At 52.5% G+C, this 24,521-nt stretch overlaps 1 protein-coding gene across 1 annotated transcript in view; it reads left to right on the plus strand.

Annotated features, from left to right (window-relative positions):
* Nucleotides 1-539: 539 nt before the first annotated feature.
* LOC119092441 (Down syndrome cell adhesion molecule-like protein Dscam2) overlaps nt 540-24,521 on the plus strand; it is a gene marked incomplete at its 3' end in the record, with an annotated part of 28,831 nt that continues 4,849 nt past the window's right edge. Inside the window, 3 exon segments of the mRNA XM_037215403.1 lie at nt 540-549; nt 3,498-3,663; nt 9,774-9,916. Coding sequence (XP_037071298.1) covers nt 540-549; nt 3,498-3,663; nt 9,774-9,916 — 319 coding nt within the window.

Genomic DNA, 24,521 nt, shown 5'->3' on the forward strand with positions numbered 1-24,521 from the left:
GCTTTCGTACCTTAAACCACACACATTTCTGACATCTTGAAATGTTTAAGTCCTAGCCATGTCAGGCCGTCGACTTAACATTACTCGAGAGAGAAGAAAGAAAGAGAAAGAGCAAGGGAGAGAGAAGAGAGAGTGAATGGGGAGGGAGGGAGGGAGGGGTGGAGGGAGAGACGGCGTGAGAGGGGGAGAGAAATACATGCATGATATTCCATTGCAAAGTATGTAGATACTTAACCCATGTTTTTCGTAAGTTACCACTGTTGTTAGCAAATCGAAACGAAACAGTTCTGGATGCGTCACCGTCCCGCTGCGTCCACAATTTCGATCCTCTGCTTTGGGCTTCTGCCACACCTGCGAGTGCTGTGCTAAGACGAGGAGGTCATTATATGGCCTGACCCGAGTTGGCCTGCAAGCACTTGCTTTTTAAAATACATCCTACAATACTTTCTGTTCAACTGGGATCACGTTTTACTCGAGGCACAATATTTCTCTAATAAGAACCATGTTGCCGCGAAAGACCATCAGATTGCAAGGACGTGATGGATCAGGGTAAGCAATGAAGGCCAGTAGTTTAATGCTAATTGATGTTCAGAGCATGTTCTAAATGTTTGCAAAGTTCACTTAAGAATTCAGCTGGGCAACTTGCATGCAAACTAAATCAACTTTTGATGACCTTTTGTAACCGTGGGCGTAATTTCAACTTGAGACACAAAAGTGTCTCCAGTGAATGTCGATGACATTCACAATGCCCATCAGAGGGTACTTCGGCTGTAATATCTAGCACTGCCCAGTCCTGAGATTGTAGAGCGTTGGTGACACCATCCGAGCAGTACTAAGCCAGCGGGGAGCCCTGCCCGTACGACGTGTTACCACCGAAACCATCAATCTGTGTCACTTTCGAGCATGAGTCCTCCCCCTCAGGTAATCGGCTGACCCCATAGACCCCACATCCTGTTGACGGCCATGTTACTGAGCATGCAATGCATATTTGCGTCCTGAATGCGCTTATAACCCATGCCGGGCTTAGTGGAGCAGTTATAGCTTTTTCCATAAGCTGTTGCCCCACTATTTGCATAGCAGCAGTGCTGTGAGAACAGCTGGCATTCATGGAAAAATGAGTCACCGGCTGGCCTAATGGATCGTTACTGAGAGCCCACATCAATGCATGACGAACATATCACTATGATGAACGAACACAGCTATGCTTGCATTCCAACGGAATGTGTTACTTCCGGCTATATTTCACCGAATAACCCAACAGTGTGTCCGAGCAGCCTGTCCCTGTTTTCCTAACATCATGCAAACATTTTACAGTGTTTGAAGAGGCAAAGGCCTTATGGCTATCGATGCAGCAGTTTGTATTCGACAGTTCGTTAACAAATACTTGCAGCATGTTTTTTCAATTATTGTGCCCGTCTCGTGCGAGATCGACCCTTTCTTGCGCACCAAGGCGCCTAGCGAGTTCTAACCGCTCTTTGAAGGAATACGCGTATCGGAGGGATGAAACATCAGTTGAGGCAAGGACCGGTAATTTCTCCATCGGAGTTCACCTAATCCTTAGTTTTGGGGATGCTTGAAGCATGCCGGACATAAGAAAGAAAAAAGCTATCTCTAATTCACAGGGAGTGTTCCATATTTGTATGGAGTTTCAAACTGCCATGGCCATATTGAAGACCTTTTGATGCAGCTCACGGCCATGCCCTTTTAAGGACCTGAAGCCCTCTTATTCCTGATCTAGAAGGCTGCAAAGATGTTGGAGAGTAATTGTGGGAGAATATTTCAAGCGCACCTTGACATTCATGACGTCATAACAACGTCATTCAAATGCTGCCATTCCATACCCGATGCGACGATCAAGGCCCAGAAGGACATAATGGTTCAGTTGTTTCCATCTGTCGTTCGTGAACAGGATTTCCAGATATAAGGGCCGTCAACTGGCTGTCCATCAATATTGTGGGAGGTACGATGACGTGCTAAAAAAATGAAGCATCGAGGAGCATATTTAGTAAACGGGGATATGGGTGTTCTCTAAAGCAGTCTTTTCTTCCTTTAAGTATACCAATAATTAAGCTTGTTTCATCATACCTGATGCTTGCTTCAATACCTTCAAATGTAAAACATTCCATTTAAAACAAAAACAATCCTGAAGAATGTGGGTCCCATCTTCGCAGCAGCCAAGGGCGAATGCTGCCAAAATATGCATAAGCGTGCGCATTCGCGTGATTTGTCGCAGGACAAGTACGTTTGGAACCGGAACACATCTGGAACATTTCACTAATCGGCTGATCTGTAGCTTTAGTTACTAGGTAGTCAAGACGTTGAGAGAATAGACGTGATGCAATATCGGAAGTTCCATAAGGCTTCAATCCTCAGAGGGATGCTCTCAACGTTTTTCTGGTGACATTGAGCTAAAATTCAGCTGCTTGCCAAAGGCAAGCTCAGGCAAAGCCAAATTTCGAGCCTCTGCGGAATTAGGTGTCAAAGGTAGCGCACTGAATGCCGTGGTATCGTCTGGCCGGCTCTATGACCTCTGTATCTTATTGACAACTGCAGACGGTCTGGCCGGCTTTAATAACTGTGTCCCTGTCTCAGTGGCTACTGAAAGCCGTTTGACCGGTTCGAACGACTGTGTCCCTGTCTCAGCGGCGACTGAAAGCCGTTTGACCGGTTCGAACGACTGTGTCCCTGTCTCAGCGGCGACTGAAAGCCGTTTTGACCGGTTAACGTTGTCCGTCTCGAACGACTGTTGCCCTGTCTCAGCGGGACGAAAGCCGTTTGACCGGTCGAACGACCCCTGTCTCAGTGGCTGCGAAGGTTTGACGGCTCGAAGACTGTGTCCCGTCTCAGCGGCGACTGAAAGCCGTTTGACCGGTCGAACGACTGTGTCCCTGTCTCAGCGGCTGCTGAAAGCGTTTGACCGTTACGCGTGTCCTGTCCAGCGGCACTGAAAGCCGTTTGACCGGTTCGAACGACTGTGTCCCTGTCTCAGCGGCGACTGAAAGCCGTTTGACCGGTTCGAACGACTGTGTCCCTGTCTCAGTGGCGACTGAAAGCCGTCTGATTGTCTGGCCGGCCAAAGGACCATATCCGTGTTTCAGTAACGGCCGCAGGTTGTCTGACCGTCCGAACGGCGCTTATGACTGGTTGGGTTTGGTTGTTTAGATCAGAGCCCTTTCGACCAGAAACGGTCATTTCAGGGCTTCGGGATGAAGTAAAATGGTTAACGGTGGGACAGGCCTGCATGCGCCTGGGGGGCCAGACGCCGAGCTTAACCCGCGCATGTGCGCTGGGTATCCGGTCGGGCGTCTTCCCTCCCTCGGGGTCTCGGCCCACTCGTTGCAGACGCATGCAGCCTGCCCCAGACAAACGGGTTGTCGCGAGGGTGCAGTAAGAAGCAAGACAGATGATAATAGAGACAGATTGTTATGACTGCATCCGCGTCTCAGTGACGGCTGAAGGTTGTCTGGCCGGCTCTGACGACCGTGTCCGTGCGGCAGGCGCGTCGTACGAGGGTCCCCAGTTTCTTCTGGAGCCGCCCGGTCTCGTGCGTTTCACCAACACGTCCGGCACCCGGCTGGACTGTCGGGGGCGCGGAACCCCGCCCCTCGACGTGCTCTGGACTCTTGACTCCGGCGACCCCGTCTCCTACGTGTCCGGCGTCAGGTGAGAGGATGCAGTGCCTGTCCAGAGAGTACTCTCGGTCGGACGGGTTTGCGGTTGATTTGTGTTGTTTTGCTGTTGCCCTCGTCAATCTCCGCAGGCGTGCCTTCTTCCGCTGCCCACCCCGTGCTTGCGTTTTTTTCCAAACTTGCGTAACGTGAGCTAAACAGGAATTTGGGTAGCGATATAGAGTTTGGCGAACACATCACACTTAGGGTTTTGTTCGTCTTTAAAGTCGCGTCTTTGTCTTTTGCGTCTTCGTCTTTTGCGTTTTTTTCATCTTCAAGCATATCCAGACACATCAAAATTGTAGTTTCCATGATTTTGTTTGCGGTGTGGGCTTTTCTGTTTTGGAGAAAAAAGTGAGACATGAATGCTGTTATGTGCCGCTGACTGGAACAGTCAGTGAAGATGGATGACAGTTGTACGAGTTCCTTGATCACCTGAAATACCGGATGTCATACCTCCTGCAGATGTACTTACGATCATGGTTGCTCAGTCTTTGATATGGTAAAGATATGCATAGCTTTGGAAGTACTGGGCAATTCACATGTACTGATGTTTTCACCGGCCAGAACATTCATCTGGTTGTTTTGTCGTGAAGGACAAGTTGGCACTTACAAGAACACAAACTAGCACCAGTGTGTGGACTGTTGCAGTCCTTCTCTTATCGTGATAGTGCAGATGTCCCGAAATATGGCACCAGTAGCCAACGCCTCTGCAAGGCCACGTGCCTCTCCGCTGAGTGCGCAGCGCCCCCTGCAATTTGTCTTGGAAGTGCTCTAATTGAGAAGTTTGTGAACGACTGAGGGCGAAGTTGCCGAGTTATGTGCCGAGATGAGACCGCACGGCCAAGTGCGTGCGCTTGGGGCGTGTCGCTGGCCCCGGCTGTCACGCCGGCTCCTAGGGCGGACCACGGCTTTCGAGGATGACCAGCGGTGGTGACGTCCGGCCTCTAGGGGAACTGGCGGACGATGCAGGCGCTCCGCCCGCTCTCGCAGCCCACATGGCGACTGCGCTTAAAGAACGATGTGCGGCTACCAGCTGGAATGGCCGTCCAGAGACGATGTCCAGACCGAGGTGTAGGGTCAAGCACGGGTATCCGTCGTGACGCACTGCAGAGGATCGCAGGTTAACACACACGCACACGCACACGCACACGCGCACACGCACACGCACACGCACACGCACACACACACGCACGCACGCACGCACGCACGCACGCACGCACGCACGCACGCACGCACGCACGCACGCACGCACGCACGCACGCACGCACGCACGCACACACACGCACACGCACACGCACACGCACACGCACACGCGCACGCGCACGCACACGCACACGCAAACGCACACACACACGCACACACACACGCACACACACACACACACACACACACACACACACACACACACACACACACACACACACACACACACATATGAGGAATGCATAGAGATGCAAGCTTTTTGCACCGTGGTCACACCTGTCTGTGGTAACACCTGTCAGCACTACAACAGTAACGGCGGTGCCCCACCAGTACCAAGGGCCGGCGCGTGTGGGGAAAATGTCGTTAGACGTCAATTTGCCACTGCCAGGAAGTACTGACTCGTGTTGGGCACATTGAAAGCCAGCTTTACTGCTGGTGCCAGTCGAACGTTGCTAGTTCCAGACTGGTGAACATCGTCTCTAGGCTGGTGGCCGCACCGGTATTTCTATACAAATTCCAGCTCTTCTCCACATCAACTCTACCTCTGCAGGTAGAAAAGCAAACGGATGCATTTGTCGGCTTGTTCAGGCATTGGTTTCAGTCTTTGGACGTTTGTGCTGCGAAGGTTAGGAGAGCACACTTGTACGGCGACTTACACAGTCTAGCGAACATCAACGCTTGTGCATGACAATCGTGGTATTAATGTGCTACTTTCCGCGATTGAAGTAATTTTAACAAGACGATTAATAGCAAAGCACCAAACGGCGGCGTCCAGATTCAAGCTTTGGTCAAAATAGATGATTGGATGAAACTATATCCCGTGGTACTATTTTATCCCGTGGTACCACTTTCGTCGCAATTCGTTGCATTATTTCGCGAGTTATGATTTCCTTTGTTTTTAATTTCGCCGGTTCTTTCGCCAGTTTATCGCCACACAGTCCGAGCCCACACACTCAACATCGTCTGGAGGTAGACGGTGGGCGGTGGGATAGGGGGAGGGGGGGGGGGGGGCTGCAGGTGTGGGATGTCCCTGATGGTGTCTGTAATGGCGCTCGTCCGTCAGGCCGTATGTAAACGACGGCATTCAGGCGGCTCCTGTCCCTGGATAATGCATGGTCGTCGCCTGCCGCGGGGTCCGCACCCGGCCCAGGGGGCAATAGGTCACGAGGCGGCCGCGAGAGAGGGTAGGGGACGGGCTGCGTGGCCCAGCACGGAGGCGCGGCAGGGGCGCGTCATTGGGCGGCTTCGGGGAAGGACAGGGACGGGTCACTGAGCGGCGAGGCATCAATGCGAAGGTGAGACAGGGCTACAGACGACTGGGTGATCCAGCACAAGAGACATGACGCAGGGATGGGGACGGACACGAACGGATGGGACGGAAGGTGAGACAGGGCTACAGACTACTGGGTGATCCAGCACAAGAGACGTGACGCAGGGATGGGGACGGACACGAACGGACGGGACGGAAGGACGAGTGTGATCAAAGCAAATGGATGGAGAGATGAGGACGGAAGTACGATTAGATGGGAGAGGGATGGGGAGGGGGGGGGGGGGGGGGCGGTGAGCTCAATCGCAGTGGTGGCAGAGGGGTAGATCTGTTGAAGAAGGGGAAAGAGATCGGGTCAGTCCAAGGACGGGGCGCGACGGGGTATAATTCACTGAAGCATTACCCACTGGGTGGGCTCACCGGCTTCAAATACATGTATGCTTTGCCTTTGTGTGATCCCAGTTGCGTGTGCCCTTTAGCGTGGTGTGAGCTATGTAGCTACTGGACGTCTGAATAAGCAAGGCTAAAAGCGCACGACTGCAGCCTCTTTCATATGTTAAGACTTGCTATTTTCAGGTGAACTGTCTCAATGGCGGCCAACCTATCTCTTAATAATGACAACCGCATGGACGCTACAGTACCTGCTTTGGAATACCGAAAATAATTCTTCCATCTCCTGGCGCAGTCTCGTCGTGGCTAGGCTTGTCCTGGAACTTCCTGAAAGTTATTAGTGACAAAATGTGATGTGAGATAATTTTGTTCCGCGCGATATCACGCGCCCGCTTCGAAAAATTAAAAACTGCGTTCCATCTACGACGGCGCCGCGCCGCAAATATCACCGTCCGTCGAAATTGTGTTGCTAAGCAACAACACGCGCTAAGTGTCGCGCCAGCTCTCGCTTGGAACGACGCCGTCGCAGGAAGGTAGCGGCCTCGTTCCGTCCGTGCGGCGGCGGCGTTCTGCCGGCGCCGGCCGGCTCCGTTTCCGGCGGCTCTTCCGGGGCGGCGCGGCGCCGTCCGAACGACGATCAGCGCCGGCCGGCGCGCCACGTGGCCCGTTTCAAGAGCGGCTGGCGCTGCCGACGGGGCTTGTGTGCGGCGAGGTCGCTGTGGGGCGCGAGCGGCGGCGCACCGGCCGGCCGACGGGAGTGCCTCCGGCGGCGCCGACAGGAGCGGCGCGGCAGCCGCGTCGGCGTCGATGCCGTGGCCCGCCGGGACATGGGCGGACTGCGAGTGGACGGGCTGGTCTCGTGGTTCACGAGGGAATTGGTGGAGGGAGACATAGTGCTTGTGGGCAAGAAAAAACGTTATGCCGTACGGTTCTAGGCACCGCGATGGTGGTGGTGTGGGGTTTTGCGACAATGTCTACCGATACCAGTGTGGATATCATCAATGCAGGAACACGGGTGGGACATTTCCTGGGGCCGCCTGCAGATGCCGTTGAGTGAACAGCATTTCCCCTGTACACATGTTGTGTAGGAGCAGGCTTTCATGCGCCTGTGAATAGAAAAGTGAACCACTGTGTTAAAACCATGAATGATTGTGATTGTGGCTGAAGGGCCCACCGACGGCCGCGGCCATTTCGCCATGTAGAGGAACTGATAATTTCTTTTATTTGATATCATGTGTGTTATCACTGAGCACACCCATTCTGCCTTCTGCACAGTCTGTCACATACTCCATTTTGGACATGCTGGACGCAGAGCGACACGTTCCTCATGAATGTGTCCTGCGTGTGGATGATTGAGTCAGCCTCACCCATATCCTCAGTGGGAAGGATATGGGTGTTCAATATGCTGCATACGCTTTAACCGTAGCGCATGAAACGCATCATGCCATGATGACGCGTTGGCCTGCCGTCATTCGTCTTATCATCATTTGCCTGCCTTTTTTATTATGCCTTCAAAGGCTGGCGGGCACTGGCAATGCTGGCGCCCTCTGCCTTAAACAGCAGTTGATTTAAACCATTCCATCTAGATAAGCCAATTATCCAAAACACACACCATATTGCTACTTGATAAGAGTGTTATTTTCTTGTTGAGACGCTGAACGTAATATGCTGACTGTGGGTCGCAACCGCCCGAGGAATATAAATTCCTTGGAAGACCATTTGCGCCTGTTAAGCTCCAACTCATCATTTCGTGCCATGGCGTAATGGATATCGACCCTGAAATTAAAATTGGGCCCATTGGCGTTAATATGACCCGCAGCAGCTTTGAGTGTCGGCGTTTTAAAGCCATGTCAAGGCGAGGTTGTAGACCATCGCCTCTCCTCACGGCATGATGACGGCGCGGCCGCAGTGACGGCAGATTTTGGGGAACAGCGAATCGGTGACCCACTGGCAGCACGTAATACACTGAGACTGCAATGCATTCGAAATGATCGCACTCATGAGATGTGATCCCATCTCCTGCCTGATGAGATGTGATCCCATCTCCTGCCTGATGAGATGTGATTCCTCACTCGACAGGGTCCGAGAAAAGTACACACCTATTTTGTGTGTCAGGTACACAGGTGATGTCTCAACATGATGTGATTGATGAATTCACGCTGATAGTTTTTAGTTTCTCACTGGGAGACGCTGCGATCTACTTCTGCGGTTGTTAGCCCTGGGCATGCTGTGCGGTACTTGTGCGCCTGCGATATCGTTCTTTGCGATGAATTACTTTTCCAGCCTCAAAGATGCAACAAATTCTTGTTGTACAGACAAGTTATTGGGTGATATAAGCATAGTCGCAGTAAATCATCCATTTTCGCGACCATTTGACTACCTGCGGCCCTTTTTTATTCCGTCGAACCACAAACTTTTAAAGAAACTTTGTTTCCGACAGATGCTGTATTCCGCTGAACCCTGACTGACTCGTGCTCAACCTTCTCACGCTCTCTGAGTTCATGCAGTCAGCACATGCTGTCCCTCGAAGTCATTCCAGCTGGCTGGATAAAGGTCGCACAGATGTGCAATATGGGTATACAAGCGTTCCAACCCACATGAGTGCAACTAAGAGCACCATGAAGACAGGGGGGTAGTTTATTATTCATTTGAGAGGGGGGGGGGGGCAGCTCTCCCTCAATTTGGGCCCAGGCTGCCGCTCCCAGCTGTAAGACAAAAAATCGAGCAAATCCGTGGAAAGTCTGTTTCTTGACGTACTTCGGGAGTACGTTTCATCATTTGCCACCGTTCAGCCCGCTCCCCGAAATCATTTTGCCACACTTCGTCCCCGGTTGAAGGAAATCAGTATGAGAGGTCTGAACAGCTCACATGGCTGCAATCTGCAGCAGCGTGGATGAACGTCGAAAACGGACACAGCGAGTATGGCGAACAAATCACGTTTGCACGCCACACGCGTCCAGACGTTCCTACCATGTCTGAGCAGATCGTGCCAGATGTGGCGTTCAGCGTCGTTTGACCGGCGCTGTCTCGTCCCGGCCATTAACCGCTTGTTGCGCGCTGCGTTAGCTGCTCGCTTCGAGGCTCATCTGTCCGAGCGATGAGCCGATCGTGAGACGAAGCCCGGCGCGAGCTGCGCTTCAGCATACTGCTCGGCGTCATCAGACACGCATCGAGTGCGGTCTGGTGAAGGAACTCGTTCGTTCTATTTTTGGAAGGGTTACTGAAGCGTGATCTCATTTCAGGGAGTCGCTGTCCAACGGCAGCCTGTACTTCCACCCGTTCCCGGCTCGCCTGTTCCGCCTGGACGTTCACGGGGGCCGCTACCGCTGCGTCGTCTCCAACCGCTACGGCAAGATCATCAGCAGGATGGTCCGGCTGAAGCCAGGTGCGTGTCTCATGACGGGGACAGTCGTACCGGCGGCGGCGGCGGAGCCTCCCAATTGTATGCTCGCTGGGTTGAGGTTAAGGGTAGTCCCGGTGCATCCTGTGAAAAGAATGGGGGGGGGGGGGATAAACATGATTTTTACTTCGTTTCTTTCAATATCACGGCAGAGTTTATGTGAAGTTTTTCCTGAAATAGAAGCGGATATCCCCTCTGCCCGTCGTTCTGGCGCCTCCCCCAGCGAGGAGAGAGGGGGGGGGGGGGCTGGGGGACGGCATAACTTCCTTCCACACCGTGGTCGGGTTAATGCTGAACTTTGCCGGAGGCGGAGGGGGGGGGGGGGGGTCTTCAACCTGATCTTCCGCCTTGTCAACTGAGCGGGGTGATCCTCGCATGGCTCTCCCATTCCATTCATAGATAGAGAGACAGAAGTGCGAGTGGCAACAATAGTCGCACCGCCGTTACTAACATATGCAAAGACCTTCTACGAGCGCAATTGTGTGTCAAGCACATTAAGTGATAGCATTAAATGCGCATTACTTCAACTAAGCGACGCAAATTTGGTGCCCTTTGCTGGTAATTACATTTTGGACGTAAGCATGGCTAGTCAGATGATGCCAGTGCTGCGTTTTTATTTATGATGTTGCTGATGCTGATTAACTTTTTGAGGGAGAAAAAGGCTCTAACCGGGACCCCGACCACTGCATTACCAATGAGCGCAGGGTGACCAAGAGATGGAGGAGGGGAGGAGTATCAGTCCTCCTCGATAGTGTAGTGGCTGCAATGCCGGTCCACCGATGGGGACAGGACGAGGATGACACATCGCCGTTCTCATCAGTCAAGAGCCGTTCTCACCAGTCAAGATTGAGCGTTCTCAGCCTGAGTCCCGGAGCGCTTTCGAGACTGTGATGCGTGTACAACGCTTTAAGTCAGATACGTAAATGGCTTTACGCCAAACATCTTTGTATTCTCATGACGACAACCCGACGGTAGCCGGAAAAGTACCCTGAACGTTTCGTGCACAACAGTACCATCCACATGGACAACAGTTCGAATGATTATAATGCGTGCAAGATGGTGCACAATAGTGGAGAAGATCATGATTCATCGACCCGCCATGGTGTCTAGAAAGCATGACTGTCGCTGTCCTGAATGCCGTTATGCCTGGTACCTTTCCTGACTTGATGCACCCATCTTCACATGTGCATCATGCAAGTCCCCATGCTGAACATGACCAAATTTCCTCTTGCTTTTAAAGTACTTAAGTTCACCGCTGACACCTGACACCTTTGTCCGCGTCCACAGCATTCATACATTTAGCAGCCGCTGCATGGATGACAATAGACCAACAGCTGTCCTACCAGCAAACACACAGACTTTGCACCGAAACTGAGGGTGGTTTATCATCGTATTGCCGCACATTTCTTTCATCCTCTCAACTGACGTCAGTCATGGGTCTGGATCACTGGCTCATGTATGATAAGTTCCTGTAGGCAAGTAACGTTGGAGATGCCTGGTTACGCAGTATTTTGTGGTGAAATGAGACATTCATAACCGGGTAGATGTACGTAATACACCACCAGATATCCAACAGGTCATGCTCGTTCCGAGCTTCAAAATTGTGTTGCTAACAGCGCTGTAAGTATGTAGTACTTTTCTTCTGCTGCTGTCGGGCCATCCACCGCTCCCCACCCGATTTGCTTTACTGGCCACAATACATGTTGATTGTACCATAGCTAACCGTGACTTCATCTATCATTCGGATCGACACACTTTGCTTATTGATCATGGTATACAAACTGAATGTTAACTGCGCTGCCCCATCCATGTCACGAGACATTATCAATCATGTAAGCCGCGTGATGACTGTGCGAAACCCCACGGAGTGCCAAGTGAATTATGGGAGCCAGCATATCCGACCACACCATAAACCATCATATTCATGCGCATGAAAGCACGCTGCACGACCGACAGCGTTGTTTCCAAAGGACCGTTCCCGTCGTTTAGTTCCATTCGTTTCCATATTCCTCACAATAAACGTCCGGCTGGCCAATCAGCACAGCGGACCGGCTTTGAAGACATGTACCCAGGTATGGGCAATGCAGGTGCTAGCAAACAAAAAGTGTCTTTTTGCAAGCCTGCTAAAACACGCAAGCCTGAAGCACAACCGTGTTTTACATTCTGGCAGTCGACACTCCCGTCTGGAATCAGTTATCATAACGGTTGGCGGGCGCGGGAGAGACATCGTGTAGGCGCCGATCAGCCAAAACACCCCAATCACGCTCAAAACACGGTCTTCAGCCGCACGACGTCGGACTCGCGGATGCGGAGTGCGAGCGCAGGAACTGTCAGGCCAAGGCCTTTCGTCAAATCACCGCAGAAACGAACGATCAGTGGAGGTTTTCTTGACTGGCGTCCGCGTCACTGGGGCAGAACAGTCGGACCTGACGGTCACCAGATGAGGGCTTTGGAACAATTCCAGACCGATCTGCTCTGCCCACGGGACGTCAAACGTACTCTTCAAAAATGCCCGGAGACCGTGAACGATTTATATCATCTAGGTGACCTGAATCGAGGCATGAACGGCGCACATGCGATGCTGATGCTCATGTCGCGGGTGCCCCAGTCCGCCAGACTCTTGGCTCTTGCCGAACATTGTTCAGCTGACTGCTAAGTTGTCTTCGATATTGATTCTCTGTTCGTCAAGTCTTCCACTTAGAAACAGTATCACGAACTTCCCGCACTAGCGCTTAGGCGGGGCATCGATCTTCCTGATTGGTCGAGAGCCTGGAGCAGCCGACATGTATTGCATGTGCGCCAAAAAACGCTCAAACCTACTGAGCTAACCATTTCTTAGTCAGTCCCAAGAATCCAAATTAGCCGTGGTAGCGGAGGCGATAGCATTACAAAATCACAGGTATTGTAACAGTGCCGTGCTTTTCAATACGGTAACAAGCATGGTTACAATAATGACCACCTGCTTCTGATCGTCAAGGTTCGTTTAGTATCGACATAGCCCGTGTTTTGGCGTGATTGCAATAGCGCTAGCGAATTGTGGAGTCCATTGCAAGTGCATGAGTACAGCATGATTTCCCTTACAAGGATGCTTGATTATCAGCCTCGGTTCTTGATTTAGCCATTGATATCACAATGCTTATATATATATATATATATATATATATATATATATATATATATGCATATATACGAGAGAGATGTATATATATATATATATATATATATATATGTATGTGTATGTGATATTACATTGAGCAGCACATGTGTCCATCCATATCGTTTGCATTTTATGCTCCTCGCAATGGCATGGATATGTATGGAAAAAGGCTTGATAGGGTTAGGCTATCGATAAGCTAAGGCCGCCGGTGAAATGGCTGGGATGATTTACATTATTGATGTCCTTTGCTCTGTCCGGATGCACGGAATATTTTCATTTCCATCGGATATGTGCTCCCAGCCTGCACATCTGATATGACATTTGGTCCAAGCGCACCAGCCATAGTAGAAGTGGGTTACAATATGGGACCTCGACAATGATATAAGAGACATCCCGAACGTTGAAGGCTGAGGGGTGGATTTCAGGATGCTTATGTTTGAGGCTGTTTGCATACACACATCGAAGCAGGGGGCTACGTTGTAATTGAATGCGCGGGATTATCCGTACGTATGTTATCAAACACATAATTGGTGTTTAAAATACTGAGCTTGGCATGTAAGCAAATAATGTGCATCAGCCATTACGCGCAACAATACTAATGATATAGGCAACACTAACAGCTGATTAAAACGATTAGATCTTGAAAAAGCAGTCTGTTAGGCTAAATAAGTTCACATGACGTCAAACAAGCCGAACAAGCACGTGCTCCAAATGAATTCAAAGTTTTTCTCCCTCCCGCGAACTTCGCCTTTACGAGAAGATTATTGTACCGTTTTTGGCCTTATTGCTGGGCCTAAAGGGCAAGTGCCATGTGACAGTGGTGTTTTCAATTATGGCCGCAGTTTAGACCAAAGCGCGATGACTCAAGACAAACAGCAAGCATGACAGCATCTCTGTAATTCAAGATTTGTATGATACTGAAAGCGATCTCTCAGAATCCTAGTTTTCTAGTCATGCTGGGAAAAAATAGCTAACTTCTTCGGCGGCTCCAACCCGTCTCATGACCAACCATGATGGGCCTTTTTCATTGAAGCCCTAATACGCATTGCATGCTGATCATAATATATGATTTGGATGAAACAATAACGTCAGAGCTACCGTTTTTTCCGCTCCTGGTGTACCACTGACATTCTTCAAGAATATATTCCGCTTAAAGCGTTCCTTTTGACGGTTTGCGACCATACTCGTTAGGATACAAAATCCGACACTTCGGTGTGGGGGACGAATTAGGGACAGAAGATCTTGTTCTCGCCTGCATCCCCATGTATATAATGCCCGCATTGCTGGTCATATCCTTCTCCAGCGGCACGAAGCTCACGCCCATGCGATGTCTCATTCAGGCCTGCGGCGGTACCGTCGCGCGCGTCGCGAGCGTGGCATATCGCGACAGGATGTGCCTGACCCGGACGTACTGGGCGCAGCTTACGCGACGCCCGACCTCTGTTCCTTTCAGCCGACGCTTTAGACCATAAGCTTATTTGCACGTTAATCGTAAGGGTGCATTAAATCATGGCCAATCATTTAATTTTGTTACGTCAGCGTTTAAATGATGGCTGCAGGCGGCCGCGTGATATTGTTACAGCTTGGTGTGTCACCGTGACATTTCCACATTCATCGCCTACCTCTGACAAGTTTTAAATGTATCCTACGAAGGTTGCTAGTTAACTAGTACATGGGCGTGGAATGCTGGTTTACATTCAGTCTTCGACAGTATGTGCAAGTTGTTGTGCTATATGCAAGTTCTTCCCGAGCGAGACGAGCAATGCACGATAAAGACAACTCGAGACTCGTCATGAACTGCTTGTCGATAGTCAGGGCTCGGAGACGTAGACAGCTGGGTATGACTGGTAAAAGATGTACTAAAAACACGGTACAAAACAAGAGAGCTTTTAAACCTAGCCATGTCTATGTTTTCGTTCACCAAAGTGCCTGTTGGCAGCGACTCTATATACATTATACGTCTGTGCCGGACGTCTCTATGATATGCCAAATGTAAAAATGATCCCCAAAACAACGCGTGCATGAAAAGCAAGGTGCCTGTCAATAGTTCCATGCAATGTCGACAGTCACGTGAAATTGGTTGCACATCACCTAAATTGTCCTCGATCTGCCCTCTCGGCTTCAGCGAAGCGAAAGCCCTTGATGTGAGACTCACCGGCCGAAATTGCCTTGTTTGTTCGACCCAGACGGTGCCCCTGTCACTCACCTGAGCCACAAAAGGCGGAGCTGCGGAGCGACGTTTACCGAGCCGAATTCGTGTCGAATCGGACTAGTTGGCTCAGGCTGAGAGTCACGCACTAACCCGGCGCCCCCATGCCACATATTATTTCGGGATGTTTATTGCTGCGAGAGCTCGCGGTTCGTGCGTGGCGGTTTGTTCGATTTCGGAATGATGAACAGCGACAGACTACGTGCAATAGCTGCTTTGGCGTGAAGTCAGCTTCGAAGTTACTGAAAAAGTCGGGCGAAAAGAAAAACACGTTTCTTTTACTCCCGCTAATTGCTTAAGCTCTTAACTGTGTAGATTTTGCTTCGTTCTGTCCTCTGTTTTTCCTTGCTCACATATTTTTAGTAGGGTCTAACACTGGACAGCCCGCCGGCTGCACAGCTGATGCTTTCCGATAGAGCCCAATCCTACGGAGACGCGATGTGTCTTAAACATAGGACTCGGACACCTTGCCAGTATGACGTCATTGTAGGAGCATGAGCTTAGAGGTGGCGAGATTCCGGTGGCCGTTGGTGCCAGTGTTCTATGGGTTATGCATAAGCAACATTTAGTTGCAATGGCAAGCCTGTGCGGTGTTGACCCGCGCACCACTAAATCCCGGTGGTTCTTCAGTGCCGGTAGCCGGTGCCACGACACCGTTCTCACGTTTCTTATTCTTATCGTTTTTGTATTCCATTCATGTACATTGTTCGTACATTCTTTATCTCGGCTTTAGCGAAAATTTTCAATTAATGCTCAATCGACCTTGTTTTGTCTTCACTCACCGTCAAAGCATCTTTCATCATTGGGAGGCTGATGAAAACTGCTCGTATTCTTGGAGTCTAAGCCCCGGAAATACGAGTGGGTATCAGATGCTTCTTCAATAATGCACAACGGGAATCCTCTACATTGTTATCGATATTTTCCCAGCGCCTCCATCTCAGATGAAACGACTTGGAAGCGATGCAACCGTTAAATGGCAGGGGAGGATGCCGTATTGCCCAATATTGAGTGCCGTGATGGGACGCAAATCCAAAAGAAGTATAATTCCGTTAGCACGTTTTCAAAAGCCATGCAAGGCTATCATATGTTCTTCCGTTTCAATTCCACTTCGTCGTCTAAGTTAGATGTTCTTTGGACACATCACGGCTGCGTAACTTGCCAATTTGTTAACTCCCTGGGGAGCCGCCGACAGTGGCAAATGATCAGCTTTGTTCGCAGTTCACCTTTCGAAATGGCTTCGCAAAGTACGACCATTGATTGGTGCTGATATCGCCGCCGCCAGAGGCGCTGACGTCACGGACCGAAAGCGATTCCGCGGGGAGCCGGATGACATGGCACCGACCGGGACGCCCGGGGGGAGGGGGGCGGGGGGGGGGGGGGCGGCGGCGGCTCCGACCAGGCACCGCTCGGGTGCCGAGGACGACGGGATGATGAGATGCCGACCGCAGACGGCGCCGGCCCGTCGCAGAATTGCGCGAGCAGAGCTGCACCCGAGCGACGACGGCCGCTTTTAGGATGTCGTTTGGAACGGTTGGCAGACGACGCGTGCTCTCTGCTGGCTCGTTGAGTTGACCCTCGGCGGATAGGCCCAAACTCGCTGGCTTTGGTGCAAAATTAGGTCGGCAGGGTATGAAATAGAGTACTTTAAAACGTGACAGTACCCGTACCACCCTAACGCTTACAGTATGTTCGACCCCCGACGCACCTGGGTTGCGCGTTGTGAGCGTGGACCTTTGGATAGTTCGCCGATGCTGCAGGCTTTTGGAGCTGCGGAGCTGCTCGGTGATCTGACGGCACCACCAATATCACTCATATCGTGGTTTCCGAGACTTTCGTGGCTATTGCTTTCAGCCTTTGGTTATACGGCTTAAAACGTCTGTATTGACGAAGCGGCTATACGGCTTAAAAAGGTTAAAGCCTCCTGTGTTGATGAAGCGGCTATACGGCTACACGGTTATACGGCTTAAACCGTCTGTGTTGCATGGAGCGTCTTGTGTACTTGGAATCTTGAGAATCCTGGCTTCAGGCTTTAAACATGGGTTAAAACTGGCGTTGCGCCAGCCCATATGCATTGGATTTTGCCGGGCATTAAACATCCATCATATTTCCTGTCAGTCTTCCACGTGAACACGGTGGGGAAACTGAACGCAACGCGTGTTGAGAGGAGTGGCGGAAAGCACAATGCAGGCCTGAGACAGCGGCGGTTGTCCTCAGAGGCGGGACTGGGAATACACGCATGACACTGGACGTTTATCGTCTTGAAACTCACAGGTACACGGCGGACTGAAAGTCAAAACCCACAGGTACACGGCGGACTGGAAGTAAAAAAGTCAGAATTTCGTTCCCGCCGGTGCTTTCACAGTAGTGATTTTCGCGCCACGGTGGAGCTTCTGTGAGGGATGCGGGGGAGGCAGCACTGCTATTGCCGATGAGCAGTGTATGTGAGGCATGTAGGAAATGTAGGGAAGATGTTGCAATAGATTCCGCTGTTAGGCAACCAGAAAGACTAATTCAGCTGCAAGTGATGATCATGCAAGACGCACTGATTTATATCACATAGTTAAGTCCTCTGCCGTGTGTGGCTGCTCACCTGGTTATCGCAATAACTGCGTGGGGACCGCGGCGGAAAATCGGAGCGGAAACCAGGAACGGAAAAAATCGAAAAATCGCGGAAAATCGGACCGCGGCATTTCTCGCAGTACTGTCAACTCCGCTCGCTGGCACTGCCCCGACTGCTTCGCGCTAGTCCAGTCGATGTACCAGGCACCGCCGACCTCTTCCTTATGGAGGATGACTCCTCAACCGATTGGATAAGGCCTAGCGGCCTGCTGGGGGCGCCGTCACCCAGCGGTTCGCCAACAAAATCCGTGACCAGCACGCGGGCACGTGATGTAACCAACACCGCCAGCGACTGGTCAGTGCGCACGTGCGCCGTGTTACCAGCTGGGCCGCTGCAGCCGTCGGCAGTCCGCCGGCCGCTTCCGCTCTGATGACAATCGGTACGACGGGCTCAGCTGACCGCGAGCAGCGCTCTCAACCCTCCAGCGTGTGCGAGCGACGTCTGACGCGTCCCCGGAACGATCACTGTATTTGAAGAGAATTCTGCGGATGTAATAATCGCGTTTGGTGTGGACTAATGACACGAACGCAGGTCAGTTTTTATAATTGAGGAATATGGATGCATTACATTGGTATATTGAGCCAGAGCGCTTTAAATCAGAGCGCTTTAAAGCAACCAATCTCATCGTGCCTCACCTCTCATATGGTGGATGCCTTCCACCAGCAATATGAAATACTGGTAACATTCCGTCCCACATAAGCATTGATCAGTGATCAGTGCCAGCTGTTGGTGAATTTCAATGATAATATGATGCAGCCCGATCACATACAAAAGTCCAGTCAGCGCAGCAAATTGGACGCCTGCAATTTGCTGTTCGCGCAACGTTCCCTGCCCCGAGCTGGGAGCCCTCAAAACCTTATTCCAACCTTCTGGCTGGGTATTATATTTGCCACAACTCGCAGCGAATAATGGGCTGCTCTTTTTAAAGGGAACGTGTCAGACTCAGGCCCGGCATGTGAATATTTAAGAGGCAGCAGCTAGGAAAGCAGAATCGGCGGACTCAGCTTCAGCGTGATACCGTCGCTACTCTGTAGAACTAAATCGGAGAAACTATCCAGTGGGATGGAAGGAGACGGTTCATTTGTGGTGATGGTGGTAGGGAAGGGGAGGGGGTAGGTAAACATACAGCTGTTCTGACATCAGGTAGCTATCCAACCTAATCAAACACAGGATTTTTCTGTTTGTCACCCAAGTGTTCAAGATGTATCATCCGAGACCTTGTGTGACGCAACTTCTTCATCATGCACAAACACGCACGCACGCACGCACCCCGCCCCCCCCCCCCCCCCCTCCTCCCCACATACACGACTAACATAGGTGTACAAATCGGACTTCAAACCGGTGTGCTGATAGTAAACACAACACTTAGCATCAAAACATTCCTGCTTTGAAGCATCGCAACAGTGAAGAGGTCGCTGTGTCTACAGCTGACAACCATGTAGCGTGTTTCCTTTTATTTGTCATCTCCGGCAATCGCTCGATCTCGGACGGCGCCGGAGCAAATCAACGGAATCGGCTTCCAACGACGTCCGCGCGCTTATCTCGTCCAATCGACCACCGCCGAGCGGCGCCACGTCGGCTCCGACAGCCGTCGACGGCGACAGGGCCCGGCGCGCGCCTTTCCTGGCGCCTGGCGCCTTTTCCGCCGGCTTCGCGCCTTTTCCGCCGCGACTCAATCAGAACGGCGGCGGCCGCACACAATTTCGCCGTTATCCGGCGTCGCGTCTCGCTCCTAGCATGCGCTACCGACGCCGCGTCGGACTGAGCTGCATCTCATCCGCCTAATCACAATACGATCGGCGGCCGGGCGACGACCGTCCGGCCGGAAGCGCCGCGGGCGACGGGACCGACGGGCGTCGCGCCGCCCGCGCCGCGGCTGGCGTGGTCGCGGTCCGGCCGCTCCGCCCACGCCGCGGCTGGCGTAGTCGCGGTCCGGCCGCTCCGCCCGCGCCGCGGCTGGCGTAGTCGCGGTCCGGCCGCTCCGCCTGCGCCGCGGCTGGCGTAGTCGCGGTCCGGCCGCTCCGCCCGCGCCGCGCCGGTGTCGGCGCCGGTATCGCCCCCCAGCATGACCACCGCCTCCTTGCGGCCAGCTGGGGGTGGCAGGGCCCGTCAGCAGAGCTGGAGAGGTCGAGGATGACCAGTGCTCGTGCTGAGACGGGGGGCCGGAGCTGCGGCTGCTGCCACGCTGTATGCCAGCGGTGATTGCGCTCAGGGGCGTACGCACATGATAACCGCGGGGGCACGCTTGCCCCCCTCCCCATTACCAAATTTATGGCACACATTAACACCACTCGCCCTAGCAGGAGGTGATGGGATCCCCGTAAGGTTTTCTGAGCTCACATGTGGTGCAATTTCGCCCTAATTTTTCGGTGGGTGGTAGGGTGATAGAGTTGCTCGTTTCTAATGTTTTGACGTCAAAACACGTCCCAATAATTTTTTGAGAAGCGACAGCTTGTTAGGGACGCTACACAGACATCCTCAACGGGCGCGGGCGGCGGGCGGCGGACGGCAACCGGTGAATCCGTCGGTCCCAGGCGGCAGAGTTCTTTATCATAAATCTTCACTCAATGCACACAAATATGCTTAAATGTGCCAAAAATTAAACAAGGAACACGTCTGTTTCAATTAAGTGCCGCTACGTAGCGAAAGTAAGATTGTTAGAGGAAAATTACTTTTGACCTGGCCAAATGAGGACAACTTTTGGCTGAGAACCAAAAGCAGATATTGTTGATTACGAAATCTCACGGAGACTAATCCACTGGTTATTTCTGCGAATTTCTATCTTTTCCAGTGTTGGAACGGCAGGAGGCCACATTGACCTCCGCCGCTAATCCACTGGTTATTTCTGCGGCGTTAAATCTTTCTTGGCTTTGAAACGGCAGTGGGGTCACCTTGACCCCCCCCCCCTTATCAGTCCGCGTTGTGAATAACAGCGAATGAAGGCGAGTGCCAATACGCACCTGTTTAAATGTCGGTAGTTAAAATCTGGATAAGCTCAGATTGGTACGTAAAAATAAGTACATCGGGAACAAGCGACGTTGTCTTACAATTAATAGTTAGAAATCTTGCGAGCCCGCAGTACGCTAGACTTCATGTGCGGTGAAATTCCTCTAGTTGTGATCTATCCCGTTTTTACAAAATCCTGCCTACGTCCCTGATTGCCCCAGGGTTTCAAGTTACGGGTGTAGATGTGGGGACCATTTCCTTGGTGTTGGCTCGCTCGTCGACATTTTTTCCATGTCGAATGCGTTGTTAAGTATGTAATAGTCGATCTCGTCAGGCTGTGTGCGCGAGCAAATCGTTCAGCCCAATAACGTCAGGTTTGCAATGAGGTCGAGTTAACCACAGACTACGGCACAGTTCTATGGGATGGGCTTACACTACATGTTGCCACAGTTGGCTAGCAGCAGTCGCTCTCGCTTGGGCCAAGGAGCCATTGCTGTCTGTGTCGCTGCGCGTGTCCGACCGCCATTCATGCCAGCCAACTGTTGCGGACTAGTGACGTCACTGTCTGGCCGCCCGGCCGGGGGGGGGGGGGGGGACGGTGGAGGGAGTCGTGCACACGCGTGACCGGCAGCGGTCAGGGCCGGCGTGGTCACGCGGCTGGCATCCGCCGGGGGCCGCGCGGCCGCCTTCAAACATGGATGAGGTCAGGCATGGCGAGACGCGGGACCGGTGCGCCGCCGGTTCGCGGAGCCATTAAATCTGCAGCCCTGACCAACGGGTCGTCGGCGGGCGGGTCTCCGAGACCAGACTCACAGTGGGCATCTCCGGTCTCCATCTTGTCGCATCTCGGATTCGCAGAGTGACGTCTGGGAGTCTCGGACGTGGGGGTCTCGTCTCGTAGTCGCGAGCTCTCGGAGTCTCATTGTCGTGGGGTCTCACAGTCTCGGAGTCAAGGGGTCTCGGAGCCTCGGAGTCTCAAAGTCGCGGGGTCTCAGGGTCTCGGAGTCCCGGGGTTTCGGAGTCTCGGAGTCTCAAAGTCGCGGGGTCTCAGGGTCTCGGAGTCCCGGGGTTTCGGAGTCTCGGAGTCTCATAGTCTCGTCGTCGCGGAGTCTCTAGGTCTCATAGTCGCGGGGTCTCAGGGTCTCGGAGTCCCGGGGTTTCAGGTTCCTGGGGTCTTGGGTCCCGGGCTCGGACATGTCACTAGCCTACTGTCTTCCACCAGCTTTGGGTCCGTCTGAGCAGCGGCGGCTGACCCGGGTCTGGGATGAGGTGAACAGCGTCCTGATCACGACCCTCCACGAAAGGCGGGTTCAGCCCTCATGCAGCAAGCTGTGCTTAGCCAGAAGTACTGTCAGCGTCACTCAAGCTCAGAATGTAGGCGGCTACGTTTGTTTTTTTTTCATTGTGGTGTTCAGTACGTTGTGGTGAAAACGTGAAACCTGATTTCTGGGAGACATGGATGTTTTTTCGATGAATATGAAAAATAGCCAAAGCTGATTCTGTTTTCGTCGAAATAGAAAGAAAAACACTCAGCTCCGCAAAAATAATGATCCATTTTTTCACTACAGCCTACTGACCAGGGTGGAAGCGTGGCCTTACAAGGGTGTGCGACTGAAGGGTTGGATCCTGGTGATTTTTGCGGGGTCCTGGAATTTACTCGTCTGGAATTGAAATCGACGATGAGAATTATTGTACTCTGCTCCTTTGGTCTGACCATCTGGTCCCTTCCATCCAATTACAGTTTGATAAAGATCAGCCGCCCAACGGCCTGAGCGGGCCGATTTGACACATGCTTGCGATATCAGCTCAATACGCTCCAGCAAACCGGCGACTGGGAACCTCCAGCGGTCTGGAAGCAGGCTCAAACAATTCGTTTGTGAGAGTTAAAAGCAATCAGCCGCACTTAAATCGCTTTATGCTCATTTCTGATCATTTGTAGAACTGCGCTATTGGCCGTTTCATTGTTGGCTCACGAAATGGGCGCGTTGTTTAGCTCAAAGCTTGAAATTAGTATCAATAACAGTGAGATTACATGATACCGTTCTCCCTGTGTTACGTATCATCAGATTTCCGAACAAAAGAGTGCTGTTTTATGGACAGATTGAAGACTTTTATCGCTGCAGCTGCTCGTAAGCACTGCCATCAAGGAGCCAGTGACGAGGCTGGATGTGCTGGGCTCGTATCTAAAAGGTCTAGGCTTGATTGCCGCCGTAGGAGCTTATGCTTTCTCCTGCTTCCGCCATCCCTAACCACGACAGTTAGTTTAATGGTTACATTTGCGTAGATAAGAAGGTTGTTTGGATAATTACATGCATTAAATGTTTCAGACAATAATGGTGTGCCAAAAGAACTTACTGCTATGCGAAGTAAGAATCCAGTTATGCTTCTCAATGGAGCAAGGGCGTAGGATCGTATCCATTTGAAGATCCTTGTGCCCCTACCCCCTCCCACCTAGAAATCCCTGAACCCCAGCTTGTTCCCCGTCCGTTCCCAACTTGACAGCGTGGCAAAGTCAGGTAACCCAAACCAGAGGAGGAGGGGGCAGCATTTTGGGTACCCTGAGTTGATTGACCCAGGGCAGACCCTCAGTGGTTTTGCAAAAGTGCGCACGTTGACTGTAAATATGAGCTCACAAGTCGCCTTATTTGTTGTGCTGCATTCGGTCCCGGCGGCTTTCGATGTTCCTACTTGCAATGCATCATGACTACAAACCAGCCATCCCACCCCTATCGAACCTGAGATCTATTTCCAAGCCGGGCAGCGAGACGCTCCAATGTCTCCCAGTGCATTGAATGGAAAATCGCCTTCCTAGGCCAGAAGCCTGTGTGCGCTCCCGGTTAGCCCCGCGAAGAACACGACTGGGCGAGTGCGGGAGTGGCCACAACCATAGACTGAGAGCGGTCGTTCTGGCCCTATCGCCTACGAACACGCATACTTCCTTGTCAGGCACGACGCGAAAAGCCGCCGCCAAATCGGACGTCGACAGCGTCCCCTCGCTCCGCACGGGATGACAGCCGCGCCTTCTCGCTCCGCCCGGGACGACAGCCGCGTCTTCTCGCTCCGCCCGGGATGACAGCCGCGTCCTCTCGCTCCGCCCGAGATGACAGCCGCGTCCTCTCGCTCCATCTGGCCTGGCAGTCGCATCCTCTCGCTCCGCCCGGGATGACAGCCGCGTCCTCTCTCTCCGCCCGGGATGACAGCCGCGTCCTCTCGCTCCGCCCGGGATGACAGCCGCGTCCTCTCTCTCCGCCCGGGGTGACAGCCGCGTCCTCTCGCTCCGCCCGGGATGACAGCCGCGTCCTCTCGCTCCGCCCGGGATGACAGCCGCGTCCTCTCGCTCCGCCCGGGATGACAGCCGCGTCCTCTCTCTCCGCCCGGGATGACAGCCGCGTCCTCTCGCTCCGCCCGGGATAGCAATCGCGTCCTCTCGCTCCGCCCGGGATGACAGCCGCGTCCTCTCTCTCCGCCCGGGATGACAGCCGCGTCCTCTCGCTCCGCCCGGGATGACAGCCGCGTCCTCTCTCTCCGCCCGGGATGACAGCCGCGTCCTCTCGCTCCGCCCGGGCTGACAGCCGCGTCCTCTCGCTCCGCCCGGGCTGACAGCCACGGCGGCCGTCTGTCGCCCTGCGGCTCGACGCCGGCGGTGGGGCAATGCCGA

This window comes from Pollicipes pollicipes, unplaced genomic scaffold (assembly GCF_011947565.3).
Source record: "Pollicipes pollicipes isolate AB1234 unplaced genomic scaffold, Ppol_2.1 Scaffold_3447;HRSCAF=4054_pilon_pilon_pilon, whole genome shotgun sequence".
NCBI lineage: Eukaryota > Metazoa > Arthropoda > Thecostraca > Pollicipedomorpha > Pollicipedidae > Pollicipes > Pollicipes pollicipes.